Genomic DNA, 17,425 nt, shown 5'->3' on the forward strand with positions numbered 1-17,425 from the left:
CTCAAAAAACCTTGTAGAACTCATTTGGAGACCATATTCCCCTAGGGTACTACCCTCAATCATAACATTGATTGCTTCTTTGAGTTCCTCAAGTGACAAGGGTTTTCCAAAAAGAAATGAGTGTGGACTATTTTTTCCTGGCTTCCTGACAGGTAGCTCTTGCTCTTTGCACTGCCTCATCTAGTACAATGGATGTAGAGAGCAAGTCTTGAAAATGTTGTTGAATTATCTGGATGTTCTCCTCGGGTTGTAGGCAAGGGTAGTGTCACTCTTTCTAAGGAGGAGAATTTCCTCATTGGCTCTCTTCCTCCTAATCATATTTTTCCAAGATTCAAAGGATTTTTTTATCTGATGCATACGATCATGTAATTCTTTCACAAGTGGAGAGTAGATGGATAGTACCAAGTGGATCTTCACCTTAGCGCATCTTAGGGCTCCCTCCTCTCTTTTTATGGTTTCTATCCTAAATCTTGGACCAGCTTCAAGAGTACTCTTCGGAGAGGTCCCATTCCTCTCGAGAAGAGATTGATAGAAAGCCTATCATGTGGAATGACAATATATTTGATGATTGTGGTAGACCACTTGGCACTTCTCATTATATGTAGTGGTCTAGATGGGAGAGAGATCCCGTCCTCTACAAGTTCTTGGAATTCGCCTTCAAAACCCTTCCAAAGATGATCGTAAATTCCATTTAGTAAGTCACCTCAGAGGAAGCAAAAGAATATTTCAGCAAATTGATGCAACTATACCCTTCGATTGGGCTCTTGCAAGTGATAGGCCTCATTCTTGGTCTACTTGGTTAGGGACCTTTAGGAGATCAGGGATCCTACTTCAAGTCATAGGATTACGAGGATCAGACGCGGATGCCTTGATCTTTGATGTTCAAACTAGGGGCAGGTTGCCAAGTCTATGGATGATATACTTAAAAATATTCCATTTCAACCTATTAGGGCTGCAGGTCATGTGGAGCAGTGCTTTTTGGCTTCAGGATGGTATCTAGATCCTAACCTATAGCATATTCCCTTGGGTTGATGGAGGATTTGGCATTATGGAGGTTTCCGCATGAAGCCCATTAAGGTGTGGCTAGTGTCCTTTTATCCACCAAAATGATGGTACAAAAGATCCTATGTGCATATTATGGTGGAGCACCCTACACCCAGATGTTGTAAAATACTACAAGACCTGTGATGCATGTTAACGGGTTGGAAGCCCAACCTTCCAAGACAAATGCCATTATGGCTAACCTACCCTTGGGAAACATACCAAAAATGGGGATTGCAATTCATTGGTAGGCTCAAAGTGGCACACATCCAAGGAAAAAAAAATACATTATCAAATGGGCTATAGCAACAGCCCTGAGGGACAATGTAGTTCAAACCATATCAAAGTTCCTTTATGAGAATATCCTTTGTAGATTTTAGTGTCCCATTGAGATCCTGTCCAACCAAGGGATTCAATTCATCATTAGTTCATCGCTGTCATGACAAAGGAATTCCTCATTGAATACCAAAAATGAACAAACAAGTGGGAATCGGTTGATGTTAGACAATCGCGAAAAGAGCCTCCTACTTCTTTTGTTATGCGGTTAGTAATGCCAGGAATTTTCAGCTCAGCCTAAGAGGCTGGAATCCCACCAAAGCTCCCCTTTGGGAGAATTTTCAGGATTTTGCTGACTCACAAAAATTCTTTTGGAAGAGACTCTAGAAATCCCTCAAGAATAGAAAATCACTCTGCTCTTTTAGCTTTCTATTCATGGAGGGATGCAATGAACTCGTGGAGGTTCATGTTCGGGGCAAATTCTACATGTATTCATTGCCTTTTTGCTGAGGAGATCATTCAACATTGATTATTGGACTGCAAATAGGTGATGATAATCTAGAAGGCGATTGCTAATTTATTGGGCACCTTTATGCCTTCTTTCTTTATCAAGACTGAGACTCCAAAGCTTGGCTTTCTCTTTAGGGGCCTCATGTGTTTTATGACACACGTGACTCTTCTTGGGCTCTTTTGGTTTGACGACACTTGGTTGAGTTATGCTCTCTAGATGACCTTCATGGCTGTCCTTACAGACCTGCACATGCGTCTGTGAATATTTCATAGAAGATTCTAACGAACATATCATTGAGGCATATTTGAAGAGCCAGATTTCAGGAGCCCTCAGATGGAGGTTCACCTACTCACACATTGGCCAATATTTGGATAGATTCTGTTCATACTTGGTGGCCACTTGGGGAAGCATGCAGGGTCTTTCCAGGCAACCTCTACCAGGAGGACTGTCTTTTTGAGGGATTGGAGTGACTTCCCATTCTTTTTGGAGTCCTCCATAGGGTTGAGATGGTAGTCTCAACCTCAACATTGGATTTTTTATAGCTCTTTTATGAGCTTGGTTCTACCTGTTAGCGTGTTTGATATACTCCTCACTTGAGCTTTGCTCTTGAAGTTTTTTCTTGCTCAATAAAAGTATTTCTTGAAAAAAGAAAAAGGAACAAGAGGCCATACACCACATGGCAGTAAGAAGAGCATTAAGAACAATTTTCTCTAGTTGTAAGGGAAAGCGCCGTTGTACTCAATAAGCTAGCTTCTTACCGAATTACTCTCTAGGACTCAAACACCTTGCTCTTCTATAGACCGATCAGGCTACTAGAAACTATGCAATAAAAAATGAATATGGAGTATCAAAAATCACCTTTGTTTACTAATACATCATTTTCATAGCTATATTCAAGGCTTGCTCCAAAAGCAAAGAGATTCCTGAAACGCCCCAACTACCTCATGTGCTACAAATAACCTAAAGTCTCTTCAAAAGGTTCAAAGCCCACTAAACGCAGTTGTGGTTAAATTGTAACCAATATCATTATCATGGGGGATATTTAAAGAGAGATAAATAGTCTCTTTGTGTGGCTAACTCAAGATAACGTGGTTGCTACTGAATATTTGTCATGTTTCATACTTTTTAAAAAGAGAGTGCAAAGCAATGTTTATGGCCTTGCAGCTCACAAAAGGCCGTCATTGGTTAAATTTTATAGATTCCCAAAGACAAATCAGCACGACTTTGAATCACTACTTGGAATGGATATTTATAGGCTCTACTTTAAGGAGATTTGAGCATGGTCAATAGCAGATTCACAGGAGCTCTCATTGACATACTCCACACTCCAATTTTCACATAGATATCATGTTACCCACCAAAGAGATGATGAGATTGATACTTCGAGACCTTATTGCTAGTTTTGTTTTAAGAGTTGATTTTCTTGTAGGCTCTTATATGCTCCAAGCATCTTATCATACATAGGATCGGATAGTGCATAATCTATAGTGTCTGTGGAATTTATTCAGTTGGATATTGTTTTTCTTCATAGACAACCGACAACATTGTTCCTCTATGTATATTGTAATATCTTCTTGGTACTCACAATATGGCATCAAGTGGATTATGTTAGGTTCTAGTATGGATGTGGCATGACTTCAAGTAGGCTAAGCTCAAGGGGGTGCAGTCCATTGCTATTTTGTAAGACGTTTGATAGGCCCACAACGTTGCGATGAGCTTGTGCTCCCAGTCGGTACGACTGGCTTTGAATGTGCAACTTATAGTCTTGCAGCACGTTTTTGTCAAGCTCTCAGCCACGCTATTTTCCCTGGGATAGTATGGCATTGACTCCCAATTGTGTAAATTGGTGTACAATTGGCTTGATTTAGTGCATGAAACCTTGGTGTAGTTATGTTTCCGTTCGCATGTTACAGGATCAAACTAATGATCAAAGACAACAGTTTGTCAATGTGCTTGATGAGGGCTGTAATGGCTTATCAGTGTTTCCTATATACTATTCAGGACATGCCTAATTCTCACTGTGTTTTCATGGAGTCGATGATTGCGAGGGATTTTGATTAATATACTTTTTAACCGGAAAAAGATAGAAATGCTCCGCTCCCCACTTTTTATTTTTCTTCAAGAATTTCTTACATCTGTTGCAAGTTTTTAAAAGGTGTGAATGGAATAACACCGCATTCCTTCTTATATCCTATAACACATGCATGATCCTTTCAAATATTTGAAGAAGGTAACCAAGTCAGATAATCATATCCATTCCATAAATTGAAAATAGAAGATAGCTTTAACACTTCTTACCTGCGGATCAGATGCAGCCAGAAAGGAAAGGTCGAAATCAGAAAGCATCACGTGCCCATCTTTTTGAAGGAGCACATTCTCTGGCTTTAAATCTCTGTAAATGACCCCTGTTTGCACAAACATGTGATGAGAAATATTAACCTACCATAAGTAGTTTGTGGGGGAAGGGGGGAGCTTGTGTGTGTGTCTGTGTCTGTTATAGGAAGAAATCAAAGGTGATATTCACTGCTTGGATCATAGATTGCCAAAGATACAAAAACAATTGCCCCCCAAAAAAAATACAAATCTTGTGCATCAAGGCAAGATGAAGTGCTGCTGCTGGTCCACAGGAAATGGAAAAACCAAAGAGAGCAACTTCTCATATAACAAAAAATGCCTTGATGAGCCAGAATTATCAAATCCACTGAAAAGAAAATATATACAGTAAATGTACAAAAAAGGACACTTATAGAAACGAAATACTCAATATTATGTATTTAGAGTTCAACCTTGGCAATGAAGATATTCGAGGGCAATAACCACTTCTGCTGCATAGAATCTGCAAATTGTTGACAAGAACCATGTAGTTTTGTCATAGTAAAACATAAGTCGACAGAAATAATATTAAAGACTTTACTCCCCCCCCCTCCCCCCCCCAAAAAAAAAGAAAAAAACGCTTCTATTAACCATGACCAAAATACATAGAATCAGGATATTATGTGAAAAACTCATACAAAATCATGCAGAAAAGAAATGAGGCTGTCATAACCAATCTGGAGAGTGGAATCGCCTTGAAGGGGCTAATGTGTCAAGAATAACTTGTTATCCCACTCTCCATATTAATTTTTTTACTATTAATTGGTGAAAGGTGCATCAAGACAAGCTGCTGCTGCTCCCCGCCTCCTTCAGCCCCTACCCCCGCCGCCTCAGCCCCTACCCATGGCCCCCTTCCCTCACCTCCCTCAGCTTCTACCCCTGCCCCCTACCTCGCCTCCCTCAGCGTACCCCCGCCCCCTCAGCCCCTCTTCTCCACCTTCCTATGCCTGCCCCTTGCCTCACCTCTCCCCTCCGTCCTCCCCCCCCCTTCTTCCGCATGTCCTTCCTCTCCTCCTAGCCTCTCTTCACCTCCTCACTCTACTCTTACTCTCAGCCTCACCCTCTACCTTCACCCTTTTCTCTATCCTAGCCGAACGGAGCTCAACAGTGTTTGAGTCGGCCTTCCCACCTCAATTGACGATGGCTCTGCCTTCAGCCACTCCTCGCCTGCTTCCACCGGCCGCAAAAACCATCACATTCTCAAAAGACGAGTTGCAGCAGCTCAAAAAAGATACAGAGCAGGAGACCTTGACATCGCTCTTTGCTCGCATCCATGGGTCCCACCCTTCCAAGTTACACGCTAGGGATTGGATGCTCGCCGCTTCACCTCAAGACCTCGCAGGGCAACCCACAGATGTTCCTCTGCTTGGTCGAGGTTTCTTTCAAGTTGTTTTTTATTCCCCACATGCAGTAGGTACAATGCTTCAAGCCAATCCTTTAGCACTGAGCTCTAGGAGGATTTTCTTGACACCCTTCTTGTTAGATTTTGACCCTGTGGAGGAGGGTGGCTAAACATTTTCACGCTTCGTCAAATTCCCCGGTCTCCCTCAGGTGTACCATCAACTCTTATCTTCCATTGGAGCCGCTTTCGAGGTGGGATCCCCTCCCTCCCTGGGTTGCCTTCTTCGGCAACAGAGGCAATCAGGTCGGACGGGGTACCACGTTTAGGGTCATTGTCTCCGACCCTAACATCATGGATGACCACATCATGCTCCAACGTCTAGATGGCTCAGTCTTCAGGCAGAGAGTCGAGATCGCTGGGAGTCAAGATCAGTGTAGGATTTGCACAACCCCTGGGCACTTTGCCAGAGATTGCCCAAGGAAGAGAAAAAAAGAAAAGGCCTAAAAGGTCCACGGGTGTAGCGCCTCATAGCACCAGGACCTACTTCTCGATCTATTGCACATCCTACCACTTCTCACGCTGTTGGACCTTCCACCTCTCGCCCAGGACCGTCGACTACAACCTCTCGTCCTCGACCTTCTTTCTACAGCGCGATGAGGACCGTCACAACACGTCTTGTTCCAATCGTCCCCCGTTGGGTGCCAGTCAGAGTTGTTGAGCCCGTTCTACCTCAGGAGGCTACTGATGGCGCCACGGACCCTTCCTTACAGGCTACCGATATTCATGTCCTAGTTCCTAGTGCTGATATGATTGCTCCTATCCCCTCATATATTCATATGAAGGAGTTTCTATCTATGGAGCAATTTGTTGCCCAAACCCGTGTCATACTCCATGCTAATGATACCTATTTGGCCGAGCTTCATCAGCGCCAAGCCGAGCTCCGTCAGCAACTCCCTTTCTCTTTTGCTTCTCTTTCTTCACCTCTTGATAGAGGCAACGGGATTATCGCTTCTACTCCACGATCCGGAAGGATCCTTCGCACTCCTACGCCAAAAGCATCCTTCAAGAATTCTTTTGCAGGTTTTGGCATAGATGGAAGAGTTTGAGTTAGAGGATGACTTTGTACCCTCTAACCTTGGGGAGAAACTTGTTCAGATCACCATGGATAGAGATTCCCCTTCTGCAAGTGTGGGAGTGCTTTCTCCAGTTGAATTCCCTCCTCTTGATAGGAGGAATTTTTCCCATGACATGGATATCTCCGCTACCAAGTCGGGTAAGGTTTTTTTTTTTTTTTTTTAAAGAGTGATATATTCCATTCAAAACAAATCATACAACAGGTGGGAGAGAAAGTACTCTATCCCTAGCCTCAACAATGTGGCAAAAAAGCCATGGAAGTTGTCTAAAATGCCACGACATCCCAAAAGGGGTCAAGTGAAAAAACAAAGAGCAGTCCCATGTCCTCATGAAGGATAAAAGTCTCCCACGAGCTGCCAAAGAGGTGCCTGTACACCTCTCCCACTGACTCCTAAGAGTAAAGATAATCTCTGCCCAAATGGAAGCGAGAGTGTCAGCCTCCGTGCATAAATGGTCCCCAAGGACAAAAGAACATCACGAACACCATATCCGCCATAGGGTAATGCTGGAAAGCACCTCCTAGGCTGACCCTACAGCTGAAGTAGGCATGGAATCCTGTGCTGGTACCGGTACCAAAAGTAAATCCTGTGGCTCCATGATGCTGGCCTCCGTGGGACCCCGTCTCTGAGGACGCTGCATGAAGAAACCAAGGTCTCCTGGCTCCGACTCAAAGAGAGTAAAGGCTCCAGATCCTCTCCCCCAAAGAGCAGTGCCCCACGTCATCAGAAAGGACTCAGATGTAACATATGAGAACAACCTGAAGATACCTGTCCATACCACTCTAGAGCTGGTGCAACTCCATAAACAATGCTTGCTAGATTCCTGTGCAAGCTGACAATGCATACACAACGAAGGTCTACCCATCTGCTGGAGCCAAGTACCCACAGGTATGTCCCTATGTATAGTGAGCCAAAGAAAGTAGGAGACTTTCCTGGCTCTACTGATGCCCCAAAAGTGAGTCCAGTAGCTCAGCAAGAGCTCAGCAGTAAGTCCGTGTGCGTGCCAATGCTGGGAGGCAGATGGAATGTGATGAGAGTCTCTATGCTGAAGCCTGTAACCTGCCCTCGTCGAGTACTGGAAGAAAGAACTGAAAAATCCAAAGTCTCCATCTAATATCCTCTGCAATGGTCAACCTGGAAGGATCTGTGGCCCATTCCTTACCCAGGCAACCAATGACCCTGACTCTCTGCCAAAGACGCTCCTGACGATCCAGGGGCTGAGTGTGAGAGAATGGAGAGTGAGAGAGAGCAAGAGAGTGAGAGCTGAAAGCTGAAAGCTGAGTTGCAATAGAAGAGTGTGAAGAGTACAACTCAATGAGTAAGAGATAAGGTTTTGTCCTAGTGACAAAACCTTAGTAGTCACTAACCATAGTTAGTGAACTAACTGCGATTAGGGGGAAAAACCTCTTAAAGAGGGAAAAGTGCCCCTAACTAGCTTATTAAATTACATTGGTCACTGCTGAATTATATATATAATTCTAACACCCCCCTACAGGGCCAATGTCATGTACAAGGCTGATCAATCACCAAACGGATATAAGTTCAGGGCACTGCGAAATGCCTCAAACTTTTCACGTGGTAGTGCTTTGGTGAACATATCTGCAATGTTGTCATGTGTGGACACAAAGATCATACTGATCTCTCCTGCATGCAACTTCTCTCTGACGTAGTGATAGTGAACCTCAATGTGCTTCGTGCGAGCATGAAACACTGGATTCTTTGCCACTGCAATGGCACTTTGACTATCAGTGAGAATTGGAGAAGGACCCTCCAAAGACAGATGAAGATCAGAAAATAGACGTCGCAGCCAGACACATTCAACTGTTGTTGTGAAAGCTGCCCTGTACTCAGCTTCACATAATAAGGTAGCCACTGTAGATTGTTTCTTGCTCAGCCAGGAAATGCAAGATTTACCCAAAAAGAAACAATTGCCACTAGTGGACTGCCTAGTATCATAATCACCAGCCCAATCTGAATCACTGTAGGCATGCATCTGCAAGTCACCCTCCCTGGGAAATAGCAAGCCAAAAGACTTCGTGCCCTGTAAATAACGGAAGATGCGCTTAACTGCCTGCCAATGCATAGTTTTTGGGCTGTGCATGTACCTGCTCACTTGAGATACTGCAAACTGAATATCAGGTCTAGTGTTGCAGAGATATATGAGGCATCCAACAGCCTGACTGTAAAGTGTGGCATCAACTAGTTCTCCTGCATCATGCATTGTGCACAAGTTTCAGCCCCGGCTCCATGGGAATGGCTATGGGCTTACAATCATATATGTTAAATCTGTCCAAGAGTTTCTGAACATACTTGGACTGAGACATAATAGTGCCACGTCTCTCATGAGAGAACTGGATCCCCAAATAAAAGTGAAGCAGCCCCAAATCTGACATGTCAAAGTTGGTCTGCAAATCAGCTTTGAAATCTGCAATTTTGTCTTCATTGGACCCTGTGAGCAGTAAGTCATCGACATAAAGAAGGATGACTAAAATTTCCCCCCCATCCATCTTGATGTAGAGGGTGCTCTCAGTAGGACTATTGTGCAGCACCTTGCTGGTCAAAAAGGCATGGATCTTGGCATACCATGCACAAGGGGCCTGTTTCAGCCCATATAAAGCTTTGTTGAGCTTGCATACTTGAAGTGCATTTGCTGTAATTTCAAAGCCCGGAGGTTGTTTGACATACACCTCTTCCAGCAAGTCCCCATTTAAGAAGGCCGTTTTTATGTCCAACTGATGAACATTCCACTCAAAATGTGCAGCCATTGCAATAACTGATCGGATGGTGGTCATCCCGGATGGTCATCCCGGATGTAGGAGCGAATGTCTCCTCATAATCTATGCCCTTTTTCTGAGCATAGCCTTTAGCAACCAGCCTTGCCTTATATCTGTCAATGGAGCCATTTGGCTTCCATTTGACCTTGAAAACCCATCGTGTGTCAATGGCATGTTTACCAGGTGGCAAGTCTACAACACCCCAAGTCTGATTTTTTTCAATGGACTGCAACTCATCGTGCATGGCATTCATCCAATGCACATTGTCCTTTGCCTCTTCGAATGTGGCAGGCTCCTCCTCATCAAGAACAGTACGTGCATATGCTGATTCCACTGAATTAGCACCTTCCATGTGCCTTGCTGCACTGCGAGTCCTGCCAGGTAACGGAGCATCAATTTTAATCTCCCTGAGAGTCTGTAACAGCCAGTTTGGGACTGTTTTTGCTGCATGTATGTCTGCAATTTCTTGCTGCACCACCTGTTCCACTGCCTATGGAGGGGGCAAGACATCCTATGGCGGAACTAAAGCATCTGGAGGTGGCTGTAAATTCTGATTTGCATCAGAAAAATCAGCAGGGGAACCCAAGGCAATGGGTAGCAACCCCTCAAAGACATCCTCTGAAGAAGAAGGCATTTGAAATTCAGCGTGAGTGTGAGCTGAATTTTCAGCAAATATCACATCTCTACTTACTATGATCTTGAGTGTAGCAGGATTGTAGAGACGGTACCCCTTGCTTTCTGCACTGTACCCAACAAATATGCACTTAATGGCTTTATCTGACAACTTGTGCCTAAATTCAACTGGCACATGAGCATAAGCAAGGCATCCAAAGACTCGGAAGTGATCCACTGAAGGCTTTCTATCATTCCAGACCTCATAAGGAGTTTTTGTTTTTAAAGCCTTAGTGGGAGCCCCATTCAAAATGTAATTGGCACACATCAAACCCTCAAGTCAGAATTTGTGAGGCATGTGTTTGCTTTTCAGCATACATCTGTCCATCTCCATGAGAGTTCTATTTTTCCTCTCAGCTTTGCCATTTTACTGAGGGGTCAGCCTGACTGTGAGCTGATGCACAATACCTTTGCCTTTCAGAAAAGCATCAAATTCTGCAGACAAGTATTCCCCACCTCTATCTGTGCGCAATGTCTGTATCTTGAGTCCGGTTTCATTTTCAACCATGGCTGAAAAGTGTTTAAACACCATGAACACTTCTGATTTGCGTTTCAGCCCAAAAACCCAAGTGAAATTGGAGTAATCATCAATAAATGTAACGAAGTAGAGATGACCACCCAACGATGGAGTCCTCATGGGACCACAGACATCACTATGTATAAGCTGTAATTTGCGGACAGCTTTAACTGAACCATCCTTCTTGAAGGGGAATCTATGCATCTTGCCTAAAATGCACCCTTCACAGGCATGTGGAGGAGGTATCTCAAGAGGTGGCAATGCATCAACCATGGAATACTTCTGAAGTGTCATCAAGCTGTTGTAATGCATGTGGCCATATCGGGCATGCCATAATTTTGCATTCTGCATGGCAGCTGTAGGGTTAGAAACTGCAAGAGCAGGGGCTGCTCTTTTCTCAAAAAAAATCAAGCTGAAAAAGCCCATGCAGCAGAGTACCAGATAACCTTAAGGCATAGTCATCTTCCCTGTCTCGGACAACACATTTGTCATCCTCAAAGATGACGTGAAATCCAACTCTGTTAAGAGTGGACACTGAAATAAGATTTTTGGTTATACCAGGCACATATAAGACATCTGAAAGTCTGAAAATTGAGCCATCAATGGCTGTGAGCTCAACATCTCCTATGCTACGTACTGAATATGATGAGTTGTTGGCACAGGTGACTTTCTTACCAACGGGAGGTGGATGCAAGGAAGTAAAAAGACACTTCCTAGAAGTGATGTGCTTGGATGTACCGCTGTCAAAATACCAAGTGTTCAGTGTTTCATTGACACTGAAAGCAGATGCATCCGTAGAAGAGTCATAACTGCAAGTCAAAAATGCATATGTATCATCACTACACGTGGCTGTACTATCCCGAGCATCTGGAACAGCCAGCCTAGAATCTGAAATGCAAGATAAAAAGGCATAATCCTGTCCGACAAAGTTGGCTGCAGCATCCCCACTGTCAGATGCATGAGGAGCTGAATCTGAAACAGCCATACCGGAGCTGTTTTTCTTCTCTTTTGCAAGCCTTTTCCTGCATTCTGCAATGTGATGACCTGGCTTTTTGCAGTAGTGACAGAAACCCTTCTTCTTGGGCTTACTTGCATCATTTTTAGCCTTTTGTGAAGGCTGTCCTGACCCACTGGAAGGCTGATTTACTGATGTCTTTGCCTATCCCTTTGTTTTTGATTTAAACTTTGAGAGCATGGCTTGTTCACCTGCACGTGAAGCCAAGTTTTTCCTGGTTTGCTCTTCCTGAAGCAGAAGTCCTATCAACTCATGAAAAGTGAGAGGATTTGCACCCCCCCTCAATGATAAGTTCAGCGAGGTATGAAAGCTGAGATAAGACTCAGGAAGAGAATTCAGAGTGGTTGTAATCATCTCTGAATCACGAATAATTTCATCTATGTTTAACAATTGCTCTCTGAGATCCTGTAGCTTTGTGAGGTGGACTGACATGGAGTCACCCTCTTCCATATGTGTATTACTTAACTCTCTTTTCAAGAAGGATACCCTTGCATCATTCCGGGCTGCATACATGCTTTCTAAAATATCCCACGCTGCCTTGGAGGTCTTACACGACCGGATATGCGGAATGATAAATCTTTTCACTGAAAGAGAGATACATGACAAAGCTAAGGCATCTCGTGAATCCCATCTCTTCTGATCTGGAGTAGTGGCTATAGCTGCACCAACAACTTGTTCTGCAGCTGCCCCCTGTGCACGACCTCTTCCACCTCCTTGCTGAGGAAGGGTATTAGGTGCCATACCTGCTGGTCGGATCTCACCCCCATTCACATAATCCCATAAATTGCGAGAAATCAGAATATTACGTACCATAAAACTCCAGAGGGAGTAGTTGGTACCATCCAACTTGTCTTCCTGTGAAAGACCACCGAACTGGAAGTCATTCTGATTTTGCTAGGCCATATCTGAGAAAGAGATTTAAGCAGATACAAAACTGAATTCCCTTACTGGAAATGCACAACTCCCAAAAAACACAGCCAAGCACCGGCTGTAAATGCAACTCAAATTTCTGTACTTGCCCTGTCAGAAATCTGTCCAAGCATCAAAAACTCTCCAGAATCTGCCAAAAGTGCTGCAAAACACTCCAAGAAAGGCAGTATGAACTAAAAACTCCAGAAATTGCTCTCCCAACACAAAAGCCCGAAAATAGGCCTGAAATTGCAACCGGAAAGGGGCAAGTAGATTAAAAGCCCCAAATGTTGCAAGAATTGCGCTCTGTAGCCCCAAATTTCACTGCGAGATTGCAGTGTAATTACAAAATCCCCAAATCTTTTCAAGAAATTGTACTGCAGAACTGAAAGCCCCAAAATTCGAGCTTGAAATTGCAACCAGAAAGGGGCAGAAGTACAAAAAGCCCCAAATTTTGCAATTTCAGCAGAAAGCCCCAAATTTCAGACCAAATCTGCAATGTTTGCTCCAAGTGTAGCTCCGAAACTACAAAACGATTGCAATGTCTGCAACAAACAAAATGCCCCAAATGTACTCCCAAAAAAGCCAAACAATGGCTGTCTGCCAAATGTGCCTGCCAAAGATCACCTGCAAGTTTCTCCTGTACAGAATCAAAGGACTACCTGCTGTACGGAAGTAGGACCAGTACGGAAGTACTGTTGTACGGAGGTACGGATGACGGTACGGATCACGTACGTACTGGTACGGATGATGATAGCGAGCTGTACGACTAGTGGCGACGAGCTGTACGGCTGGTACAGAACTATACGGCGAACCGTACAGTCTAACGGCGAGCTGTACGGACGACCATGGCGAGCTGTACGGACGCGATGTACGACGCAGATCTGCAACGCATGTACGGTATGACAGGTAAGGTACGGATTCCGTACAATCGTACGAGCTGTACGGGCGAGGTGCAATAGCGAAACGTGGGTTGTAGTTGGAGCTCAACGGTGAAGAAGTAGGGAGCTGGATCAAATGCTCTGATACCAAATGTGAGAGAATGGAGAGTGAGAGAGAGCAAGAGAGTGAGAGCTGGAGAGCTGAAAGCTGAAAGCTGAGTTGCAATAGAAGAGTGTGAAGAGTACAACTCAATGAGTAAGAGATAAGGTTTTGTCCTAGTGACAAAACCTTAGTAGTCACTAACTATAGTTAGTGAACTAACTGCAGTTAGGGGAAAAAACCTCTTAAAGAGGGAAAAGTGCCCCTAACTGGCTTATTAAATTACATTGGTCACTGCTGAATTATATCTATAATTCTAACACTGAGTGGGATATAATCTGTGAGAGGAGTCTGTCTCAAAATAAATAAACGGTGCCGGTCCTAAGCGAACTCCAATACATAGCCCAGCCTCACTACAACAACCTGACCAAGTAGAAATGGGATCAACATAGGCTGGATCTGTAAGTACATCCCTCCACACCTGAGGAATAGCTCTCATGATCAGTAATCTGGTGGCAGCAATCTGTCCAAGTGGCCCATGTCTATCTCTAATCACCTCCTCTGACATCTCCACACCTTCCCTGAACCAATCTCTGACTGTCACAACCCCCTGAGCATGCCATCTGGCCAAGGGAGTCCTAAGTTCTGTACCAAGGAAAGATCCCTGATACCGAACTAGGGGGTTATGGTCAAGTGGCTGTCGGGCAATTTCCTCTCTAGAGAAGGGAACTGCTCTGATGAGGTGCTGTCGAAAATGATCCCATATCTGAACAAGCCTTTTCACAAATGGTGAGGAAGGCTGAGAATGCTGATCCGTCAGGAAGATCCAACTGACTCTACCTGCCCACTGACCTGCTGCTCTGGGGGTGCACTGGTGAATCCCATGCAATAGGAACTGCTTCCACTGCTGATCTCCTGGAGTCAAACCTCTAACAAGAAGTTTGATTAAAAGGGCTCTGCTCTGCATCTCCGGATCAAGAACCCCAAGTCCTCCCTGCGAGAAAGATAAAGTGATAGTATCCCATGAAACTCTGGCCCTAGTGTGCTCAGAACCATCCCCACCACTCCACAGAAAGTTCCGAAGCAATCTCCTCACCTGACGAATCGAGTCAGCATGAAAGCACCAACATGATGCAACATACCACATAGTCGCTAATAGAACCTGGTTGAGTACCAGCGCTCTACCAGCCAAAGAGAGTCTAGCCATACTCTAGTAGGCTAGCTTTCTCCGGATACTCTCAAGAACTGGGGCAAACTGTTGCATCGGGGACACCTCAATGCCAACCTGGAAGCCTAGATATCTCGTGGAGGTGCATGTGGGTATCCATACAAAGCCTCTGTCTCCTCCCCATGCTGGGGTATCCTGTTGAGCTCCAGTCCAGATGCCTTTTGATTTGTTCCAATTGGCAAGTCCCCCTGAGGCTAGGCAGAACTTGTCAATTGCACCCGCAGCAGTAGCAAGACTATATGCATCTCCTCTGACTGTCAATGCTGTATCATCAGCAAACTTAGTGTCCAGAAGCTCCTGCTCCTGTCGGATAGGCAGATGAAGGTCCAAAGTACCATGACTGGTAGCCTGCATAAAGTATCCCATAGCCTCCGCTACGAAAAGGAAAAGGTAAGGTGCAAGCGGGCATCCCTGTCGTACCGATCTGGATAGCTGAAAAGCTGGTCCTTTGCCTCCACAGACCACCATCCTGCTAGAAGAGTAAGAGTAAAGTGAGGAGACCCATAAAATCGGGGGTAAGGTTTCTAATCTGGCCTATTCCTCTCGCCGATGAGGATTGTCAGTCGGAACATTCAGGGCCTTGGAGGTGTACCTCACGACCGCCGTGGGTAGCAGCTGATTCGTAACCAACTTCGTCCAGGTGTTAATGGGGGCCCCATTGATATTCTCATGATTCAAGAACACAAACTAGATGCCAGGGATTCTTCTTTGATGCTACCCTTGGTGATTGGACATGGGATCATAGTTCCCTTTAGAGGTCAGTGGATCATTCTTTTAATTGGTGGGCGTAAGGTTGGTTTCTTAAACCTCTATGCCCCCAATTCAAGAGGGAACCGTGTCCTTTTATGAAAGGAGCTGCTTTCTTAGTCTTGGATCATGGGAGGTGATTTTCAACATGGTTGAAATGCCCACAGACAAAAGAGGTAGGGAAGGTGGTATCCATTCCGTAGGGCAGCCTGGAATGCCTTCCTTTTTCGGTACAATGGTAGAGATGCTTGGCATGATGATGCTTTGCACACTCAGCTGCAATCACTCCTGCTTGCAGATGCCTATCCATGCATGGATTGATAGATTTTATGTGGATGATTGGGCTCCAGACAGAGATGGGACAGTATGTATTACACCTCAGGTGTCCACTTCATATCATTTTCCAGTTGTTCTGTTTGTTTATTATCCTCATGTGAGGAATCGCTTTGCCTGTTGACTTAGATGGAGTATTATAGACACATCCAGATGCCGTCTTGCAGGTAGCCACAAATTTCTATGCCTCCCTTCTTACAGCACATCCTGACACACAGGCCAGAGATGATGCTCGAGTTGTTATTTGGCAGCACTTACCTATGTTGGTGACTGGAGATATGATAGTCTCACTTGATGCACCATTCACCAACATAGAGTTCATGACTGCTCTCTCTGCCCTTCACAAGGGCAAGTGCCCTAGTTCAGATGGGCTTACACCCTCTTTCTTTATTTCATATTGGGATCAGATTGGGGATCACATTGCCTCAGCCCTGCAGGGCGTTTGGGACTCCGGTGAGATGCCAAACTCACTTACGAAGGGCCTCATTCATCTTATCCCAAAAGGGGGTTGCAGGAATTTAGTTCTCAATGGAGACCGATCACTCGTTTGGTTCTCCGTACCTTCCCCTTCTACTTCTGTACAACTGACATCCTTTTTGAGTCCTTGCGTGGTCAGTTTTGTGCCTCATCTGCTTGTTTTGTTCCGTACTTTGTATGGATTTCTTCTGTACAGGCCCGTACTGTTGTACGGCTCTACTTCGGGCTGTGTACAGTCTTCTTTTGCCATTTCCCCCTCTCCGCCGCCTTTATTCTGCTGTTTTGGTCTTCCCATAGCGAGCTCGCCTCTTTTTTTGACAGCCCTCTCCCTTTCTCTTCTCTAGCCCCTGTCTATACCGTTCTATCTCTTTTCATTTATGTCCCGTATTTCTGGCTTGCCCGTTTACATCTATATATTCAACTTCTACTGGGCTTTTCTTGCTCTCTTCTACTTATATAGTAGATCATGGCTACCACGGAGATTTATGCACATAAGAAACATAAGAAGGATTTGGGGGTCAGGATGACCCTAGGAAAGTCTCTCTGGAAGACCAATTAGTATATGACGTGATGCACGAGGGATTTGAGGACACTCGCAAGGATTGGAAAGACTATGTTCCCACTATTGGGATCATGGTTGAGGTTGATGATATTATGGATCCTGTGCGTGAATATGCCAAACATGCAGTTATTATCTTTTTTCCAGGCATTCTAGGATGCCAATTGCAGTTGATGTGGGTAACTGGTTGACATGAACTTTAGGTGGTTGTTTTGTTCGAAAAGTGCATTATGCAGCCAAGGGCTTTTTTGAAGTAATTATGGTAGATGAACAACATAAACAGATGCCTTTGGAACACTCTCCACTTTTCTATGGACAGCAAATGGTGCATGTTCTCCCATGATCGCCCACCAAGGACTATCAAGCCTTGATTAGGCATCGCTGTCCAATGTGGATGGAGGTATGGGATTTTCCTCAGTGCCTGGCTTCTTTGTTGCCAGAAATTGCAGCATCTTTGGGAAAGGTGGCGTGTCCTCCGCAGCCAAATGGCAATTCTAATAGATTTTGTATCTCATGGGACACTAATAATCCCACTCC

At 44.6% G+C, this 17,425-nt stretch overlaps 1 protein-coding gene across 1 annotated transcript in view; it reads right to left on the reverse strand.

Annotated features, from left to right (window-relative positions):
- Positions 1–17,425, reverse strand: part of LOC147888137 (phototropin-2-like) — a 189,965-nt gene that overhangs the window by 76,380 nt on the left and 96,160 nt on the right. Inside the window, exons 6-7 of the mRNA XM_087393295.1 lie at positions 4,615–4,664; positions 4,127–4,233 (exon numbers count right to left, since the gene is read on the reverse strand). Of these exons, the coding sequence (XP_087249421.1) occupies positions 4,127–4,233; positions 4,615–4,664 (157 nt within the window). The remainder of the gene's footprint in view (positions 1–4,126; positions 4,234–4,614; positions 4,665–17,425) is intronic.

The sequence above is a fragment of the Dipteris shenzhenensis genome, chromosome 22 (assembly GCF_047967505.1).
Source record: "Dipteris shenzhenensis isolate YYH24624 ecotype China chromosome 22, Dip_SZ_1.0, whole genome shotgun sequence".
Taxonomy (NCBI): Eukaryota; Viridiplantae; Streptophyta; class Polypodiopsida; order Gleicheniales; family Dipteridaceae; genus Dipteris; species Dipteris shenzhenensis.